Genomic DNA, 8,257 nt, shown 5'->3' with positions numbered 1-8,257 from the left:
GGATGTAAAATGATACGGCACATCTGAGGATGAACAATTTCCTAAAGGGAAATGAATGACAGTATGGTAAAAGGTAAACAATATTAAGAGTGACATTCACTTGAAATGATTATGAATAATCCAGGCCCCACCCATCTCCTAAGTCCCCCAGATGCAAGCCCTGCCCTGAATAAAATGCAGGAAAGAACTGAGCCACCCCACCAAAGAGCAGGCAGACAGCAAGGCACAGAGAGTGAGAGAGAGAAAGACACCCATTTACAGCTTTACTGCCTTGTTCAGTCCGTCAGACTTGCTCTCACTACCACCTCTATCTTATCCTCTCTTTCTCCTGGTAGTCTCTTTGAATTTTTCTTTCTCTCACTCATTCAAATACACTCATTCAACTCAGCTCATTCTGAGGCACAGCCTCACGTTTCACCTTGCTCTGCCTCTGGCTGAGAGGAGAGAGCCCTGCAAGGTGCAGCCATCACACAGGACACAGGCTCTCAGGACCTGGATGCTCTAGGACAATCTAACAAGATCAAGACGTTTCTTCAGGATGGAATTGCAGAGCTTTCATTCATCATTCTGAAGAGCAAACCAGCAGAGCGCTAGTTACAAGACCAAAGAGAAACATTCAAATTTGAAGTTGGTCACTTTTTTTTTTTTTCAAAGATATTTTACCTTCTCTTCCCATGTTCCTGCTAACGGGGTCTGTGTGAGGCAGAGCGCCCAGCGAAGACCAGCATCATGCCGACTACTTGTGCAAGGTGCACCTTGGGAGTCTGACCCATCATGTGCAAATGGACACCTACTACCGCTGGTCTCCACTTCGACCTCAGCTTCTCTGGCTCAGCCCTCCCTTCTTATCCTTATTCCCTGGTATGCCTGTCCTTACTCTTTCTGGTTTGCTCTGCTCTTGGAGGTTGCCCACCTGCACTGGGGCATGACCCCCTTCATGTGCTGGCACAGGGCACAAACTGCTCTTGGACTCTGGAGCGGCACACGCGCAGCTACAACCACCTAGAGGGTGACGTTCGCCTGCGACGCCTCTATTCCGCCAACAAGTTCTTTCTCTGCATAGACAAGACGGGCAAGGTGGATGGCACCCGTCGGAAGAATTACGCTGACAGTGAGTAGACACCCAGTGTTTTTCTTTATTCATGTGTTCCTGCAGAAAGGGAGTGGGGCCCATTTGGTCTTTACGATCTTTCATCGACTCTCTTATCATTTGTGTTTTATGGCACTTTTAGTCCTCTCCTTGAAGAGTCAGACTTTTTATTACAAGTATGTCCAAAGGTGTTGCTAGGTAGGATTTATAATATGTAAAACACTTAATGGGAAAGTGAAGGTCCTTCACTGTTATATTGGCCCACAAAATACTACGATTTGAAATATGGAAGTCTGTCTCAGAGTTAAAAAATAAATAAAAAGGTAATTGTGACTTTATCTCTCAGATTGCAGCTTTATATCTCCTAATTGCAACTTATCTTATCTTGTGACTTAATGTTTCACAATGTGACATTTTCTTGTTACTAGTGACTTCTTGTTACTGTGACTTTATATCTATATTATATCTTTATTTTATTTTTTATGTATTGTATATCAGTTACCTGTTTTATTTTTTACTCCTAGGCAGAATCTGACTTCTGTATTTAAATAAGGGATCGGTTGAACAGGAGAGGATTTAACTTGTCAAAACTGAACAGCAAGTCCTTAATTTTTAAAAGGAAAATGTAATCACAACTGTATATTTTGTTTGCAGTTAAGTACAGTTTCTCTATATAAGTTTAACATGTATTTAACATAAGTGTTTTTTTTTTTTTCTAGAATCTTAAAATGTTCTGCACACTGTCAGAAAAAATGCGTAATATACTTTTAGGTGTACAGCAGCTTGTCACTGGTCCAGTACCCTTAAAGGGATGACTTTGTACCCCTAAGGGGTGCATATTAGTACTTTAGAGCATGTATTAATATGTACAATTAAAGGATTAGTTCACTTTAAAATGAAAATTACCCCATGATTTACTCACCCTCAAGCCATCTTAGGTGTATATGACTTTCTTCATTCAGACGAATACAGTCCGGAGAAATATTAATAAACACCCTGATGCTATCAAGCTTTATAATGGCAATGAGTGGGGCTCACGGGTCTGACGCTCAAATAAGTGCATCCATCCGTCATAAACATACTCCACACGGCTCAGGGGGTTAATAAAGGCCTTCTGAAGTGAAGCGATGTGTTTTGAGTAAGAAAAATATCCATATTTAACATGCTATAAAGTAAAATAACTAGCTTCTGGCCAAACTGCCATATGGATGGATAAAAAAGCAGGTGCAGTTGGTAGAAAGCCTTCACTGATAAATCAACCAGATGTGCCTGTCATCAGGGTCATCCCATGCTCCTTACAAATCACTTCTTCCCTATACCTCCCAATTTGGTTCCATTATCTTTATACTTTTTCAGCTGGAGTTTTACTTTATGTCATCCTGTGTCAGGGTTTAGCAGTGGCTTTCCGTTCATTTGAATATGGGATTTAACTGGTCTGGGTCATGGTGGGTTGACCCTGGCTGTTGTGTATGTGTGTTGTTGCAAAACAGAGTGAGTCAGACTTTTTTCCAGGAAAGTTGCTTTAACTGCTCTGCCACTGAGCAGATCTTAACTGTTGCATGACATTTGTTTATGAGTTTCTGCTCTCCATGGCTGTCTCCGATCAGCTTAGATGCTTGTGCTTAATACAGCTGAGTGAAATTGTACAGCCCTCAAAAGCAATTTGCTTGCACGTTTACTTACCATCCTCTCATTTCCTGTCCCTGAATTAAGGACTTTTTTGGCAAAGAGGGTCCCCTTCACAGAAAGGTATCCTGCATTTACTAGCGTCACAGAAATTCTCAATATTGTCTTGGTTTCCCTTTCCTTTCAGGGTTCACAGTAGAGGAAATTTTAGATTTTCACAAAAAGGGCTTTGAAATACAGGTATTATGACTTGATTCAGCAAATTCAGAATCAGAACTGCGTTTTGCATTGATCTTGTTGGTGTTGCTTTGCTGCTGTCCACCTTGTCCTCTGCTTAGCCCTCAGCGTCCGTCAACACTGCTGCGTTGCCCAAACAGCCCCGCAGTGACTCTCCTTCTCACTTTTTCCAACTCCCGCTCCCAAACTCTCAGGTGCAAAAACAGTTGGAATTAGTCAACGGGCCCTTGGCTAATTGAGGTAGGAAAATATTGTATCAGTCCCAGTGAACTGCTAACTGGAACAGCTGAGGGAAGAGGCTTCGATGCAAAGGACTGAAAGAGAGATTGAGAGGTAAAAGGATGCAGTGGATATTATTGCATTTGCATTGAATAATAGACATTTATAGTACTTTTGAGAGCTTTCATACTTAATTCACTAATTCTCCTGCTGGGGATTCCTTTAAAGGGTTGTAAATGGGCTAATAACAGCATGGTTGGAATATTGCTCAAGTTTCATTTGTTAGCAAAATAATTATAGATGGCACTGCTTGAGCCAGGACAAAATTAAGCACCATGACCTGGAGGAAATGACTTACATAATTGTGCAAATGATTTCAGAGCTTAACCGGCTACAAACTAGCCTTGCTTTGGCTCCAATTCCTGAAGCTTGTTTTTGTCCAGGTGCTGAATGCACTGTAAAAAATATTCTGTAGTTTTTACAAAATAATTTTGGCAGCTGTGGTTGCCAGAATAATTTTGTAAAAAATACAGAAAAACTGTAAACACATTTACAGAACAAACTGTCAATTTTACAGTATAAAACTGTAATTTACAAACAAGAAAATTTGAATGTAGACAAGTAAATTCAACAATCCATACTACTACTAAAATCTGTTTTGTACCTTTAACATCTACTGGTGGTACTAATAATTCAGGTGGTAAAAGAGAAAGCCACATGAAGAATCAGAGTTCATCACAAGTAGCTTTTCCACGAGCTGAAGTATATGCTAATGTAAAGAGGGTGCAAAGAGTCATTCACGCAAACGCAAAACACCATCATGGTAACCCACAACACTTACATAATGCAATAAACATTCATTAAACAACAGAAGATGTAACATAAAACCCTAATGTACACAACTGATAACAAAAACTATTAAGAAACATGATTTTTTTAAACAAAATACTTTCAAATATGGAGTGTCACACAGGGAATTGTGGGAATATCAGTTTACAGTTTTTGACTGTAAATTATACATTGATTTGTTTTTTTTTTACTTCTAAAAATTGTAAAATTTACAGCATTTTACTGTGAAAATTACATAAAATGTCTGGTAAGAGCTTTTACAGTTTTTCCCCTGTATATAGTACTGGAACTTACTGTTAACCTATTTACATTTTTTTTCCGTAGCGTTTTTACAATACACTGTTAAAATCACATTCATTTTTTACAGTGTGGAACAAGCACTTTGAAGTTTCAGGATTCAAAGTAGATCGATGTCAATCAACTGCAATAAGATTCTCATCGTTCACAGTTTATGGCCACCTAATGCAAACTAAACAAGCTTATTTGACTATTATTTCACAGTTGGGGGTGAGTGCAAATGAAGGGTGGTAGAAGTGCTTGATGTCCTAACAGAGCTTATTGGCTATTGGCAGTACAAAAACAGACACAGTCCCAATCCCTTTGCTAGCAACTATTCTGCCGATATGTAAGCTTGACATTAAAGGCAGCAGACAAGAAAAAAATTGTCAATTTCATGGTTTTACAAGCTCTTAAAAAATTGGTTAGTGTTAAATCTTTTACTACAGTATAATGAAATATTTACAGTTTATATGTTGCTTGCCTCACCTGTCAAGGTGAGAGATGCATTTTGCACACATAATGGTGTAGTTTTACCATCTACCAGTGAGGGCTAACAAGCTAACCAGCCAAACTTTGTGGAGACCCATGCACTAGTGTGAGATCCACCTGTTACTCTATCAAAAATGGCCTTCAATTTGGCAACTTAGTCCATTTTGCTCAAGGCAAGTTATCCATGAAATTAATGTTGTAAGTTTCTTCAGATATCATGTTTTTCTAACAACTAACAAACGTAGTAATGTAGTTTAACAAGTTTTCTCTAAAATGCATGGGAAAGAAATGAGTGGAAAGAAAAAGAATGGAGATGTCAATCAGACTTCAAAGGTAACTAACCATCAACCGCCACTTGATAACTAAAGTGGGTTGGTGAGTAAGAAAGTAGATTAATCTTAATCCGTTTCCTGTCCATTCTGTTAAAGGATTTTGTCTTGGCCAAAGTTGTTTTCTTTTGCACTTTTCATGTTGCAGGTACTTCAAAAATATTGCAGGATGACAAAACCATCTTAGCTCTTTTTTTCCCCTTAACATTTGGCTTTAAAAAGAACACTGTTGAAGTCTAGGGCGTATGTGGTTGAGGACATCAAATGCTTGACTTGAGTCCAGGCAACAACACTGTGCTTAAGGAAATAAAGTCATGCGACAGGCATAATCAGAAAAGTCACTTTTGCTGAAATATGGCCACTTTGCAGTTTGCCAGGTCTTTCCCTTCGTCTCTCATTTTCTCTTGCTCTCCTTCTTCCATTTCAGCTGTATTTACAAGAGTTGTGTCATGTTTACCAAGTTTCCCCTCACTTTTCTGCATCTTGCTTTAGATGTTACAGTTTTCCCTTGCCGTGATTTCATAGGTGTGTTGAGCTTGGACCCGAGTCACGGGAAGAAAATCATCCACCCGTTCTGAATATATTGTGGAATTATTTAAAACATATTTCAAAAAGAGAGACTGTCAGTTCATGGACGACTAGAGGCCACAGAGGAGAGATTGTGCTTGACTGAATTCTGGAGAATTCATGGGAGGTGAAAATAAATTCACAATATTATATTATATTACCATATCGGGTCCGTATACGTGTTTTATTAGAATTCCGAAAAATTACAAAATGTTCTTTGATTACAAACCACTGAATTCAGAAACGGAATTAACAGTCCTCCAAAAGTATCGAAATGAGATGAGACCGTAAAGTACTTGGCTTAACAAATGTGTTAAGGAGTGAGAGAGGGCGTATGTACTCTACTAAGGACCTTTCATAAGTATAGTAGTGAAGCTCCTGGTCTGTGACAGTTTAAGTGGTAAGGGCACCTGGGTGCTAGGTGATTCCAGACGCTTCTGGAAAGTCTGGGAATTTTGCTTACATTTAGCCTGTGGGGGCCTCTTGGAGATTTTGGTGCCAGGAAAAAAGAAATCCTACAAATCCAGCCTTTTTAATCCTTCCGATGGACAGTGGTCCAGAGTAGTGAGAAAATGCTCGAAATCCATCTCTTGCCAGGTGTTTTTGACACTGGGAAAGTGAAAAAGACAGAAACTGACACACACTCTGAGAGTGGCAGAGCTAAAATGTCCTATTTTCTCTAACCTCGTCTCTTTCCAAAGGCCAGTTTTGATGTCATGAATGGATAAAAAGACTGCTAGGTGCAAAGAGGCTGAGTAAAACTACTTAAGCCTTTGCCGGCTGGTTGAATCGGCAGTGGACTTTAGGAACGTGCAATCAGTAATCCTACTATGGCTAATAGGTATCCACACAATCTGGAATTTCACATGAGGGCGAAAGATTTCCCCATGCAGATTTTGCATGAGTTCAGTGAGTTCAAGTTGGTAGAATTTGCCACACTGACCAACAGAAAGATGCTTGGTTTGAAAGTGACTTCTGTGTGAGCCGTGCTTCATTCATAGCAAGAATATTAACAAAAACAGAACTTTTTTAACATTTCACTAAGTGTACATGTCTGTCTCTGTCTTCTCATGCGCACAATCCCAAGGCTATAATCACATTATCTAGGTCTATTAGTCCAACTTTGCAAAAATCCAGCTGGCATGATTTCAGTCAAACTGAAATGCTTATGTGACATTTTAAAATGACAAATTATTTCTTTAGCCTGCCTGAAATCAAACTTTTAAAGCACATTTAAATGTACTTATTGAGTCACAGAGTGTCAGTTTGAATCAAGTAATCTCTGATGAGATCACAAAAACAGCCAACGATAACAAAATAAAACTGTGCCTAGTCTTGTGATGACTCAACTAATGTAAAATATATTTACATTTAAAGGTTAAGCACTTTATATACCCAGCAGTGTAATTACTGACAGGCAGTCTTATGGTTCAGAAGGCATTGCTCAGCTTCTCTCATCTTCGCTATCCAAACGGTAACGTTTGCAGAAAATTGACCCGAGACCATTTTTTCCTGAATGAGAAGTCATTAGCACTGTTATTATTATTATAACTTTTTGTGAGGGATGTAAAACAAGTATTAATTAGATCAGTTGGGAACCCACAGCTTGGCTAAATCATGCAGTGCCATATGCTGACTAACATCTGCCAAAGCCAACACAGTCCACCTCTCTTGGCTCTGAAGCGAAATTAAACAGACAGACAGACTCAGTCTCATTGTGACTAGGTTCAGGCACTAGGCAGCAAATTGGAGCACCCTCTTGGGACTGTAGTCGCTCTGAATTGACCTTTTGATTAAAGCTGTTCAACTTCAAGCTTAGGTTAACCCAGACGGTGTATCTTGGAGACTCTGAGCGACTACTGTGGGATTCCCATGCATCCATTTATAACAATTTGAGATTAAAACATTCTTTGCCAGTCACATTATATCGTTTTATATAACTGCCGTTTTGGGATAAATATCAGAAGTCGAAATGCAGACTTATTAAGCTGATTTCTCTTAGTCAGAAATATTGACTTCTGCTGTAAGTCTCCCACTGGGTTTCCTTGCAAGTCTAATGTATTTATTAGTGGTTCACCTCATGTTCTGGTGTCCTAAATTGATGCTATTTATCATTTGTCTATTTATAATGATACATCAATAATTGAAGTGAAAAAGAATAAAAGAATAGTGAATAGGATAGTCTTTTGGGTGTTGCAAGCTCAAGTTTCTGATCAGACCTAAAATCTAAGGAAACTCCTTATAAAATATGGCACGATAAGAATGTGACACACACCCAGTACATGTCTTTACACTCTTATACAGCTGATTGAGTTGTAAAAAAACAGCAATAAAATGAGTCACTAAAAACAGGCCCGCCCTTTATCTGCCTGAGGATTCCTATGGCTACCACTGAAAGACTTTGATCACATAATCTAAACTACTTTCTACCATCGATATTTTAATTCATTAATATTGTGCTCTGCAGGAAGTAATGTGACAGTGGATTTTGGCAGCTTTTAATTGATAAAATCCCAATATATAAAAAACTTTTTAGTATGAAATTACAAGTTTGCGAATGACGCACATACGT

The 8,257-nt window shown here is 38.9% G+C and overlaps 1 protein-coding gene across 1 annotated transcript in view; it reads left to right on the top strand.

Moving 5' to 3' along the window:
- The window catches only part of fgf22 (fibroblast growth factor 22), a 25,823-nt gene continuing 17,566 nt past the window's right edge, over positions 1–8,257 (top strand). The window contains exon 1 of the mRNA XM_051909358.1: positions 1–1,111. Coding sequence (XP_051765318.1) covers positions 775–1,111 — 337 coding nt within the window. The 5' untranslated portion in view covers positions 1–774. The remainder of the gene's footprint in view (positions 1,112–8,257) is intronic.

This window comes from Ctenopharyngodon idella, chromosome 10, assembly GCF_019924925.1.
Source record: "Ctenopharyngodon idella isolate HZGC_01 chromosome 10, HZGC01, whole genome shotgun sequence".
Lineage (NCBI taxonomy): Eukaryota > Metazoa > Chordata > Actinopteri > Cypriniformes > Xenocyprididae > Ctenopharyngodon > Ctenopharyngodon idella.
Note: the sequence above shows the minus strand (reverse complement) of the source record. Positions and strands in the feature narration are given on the sequence as shown.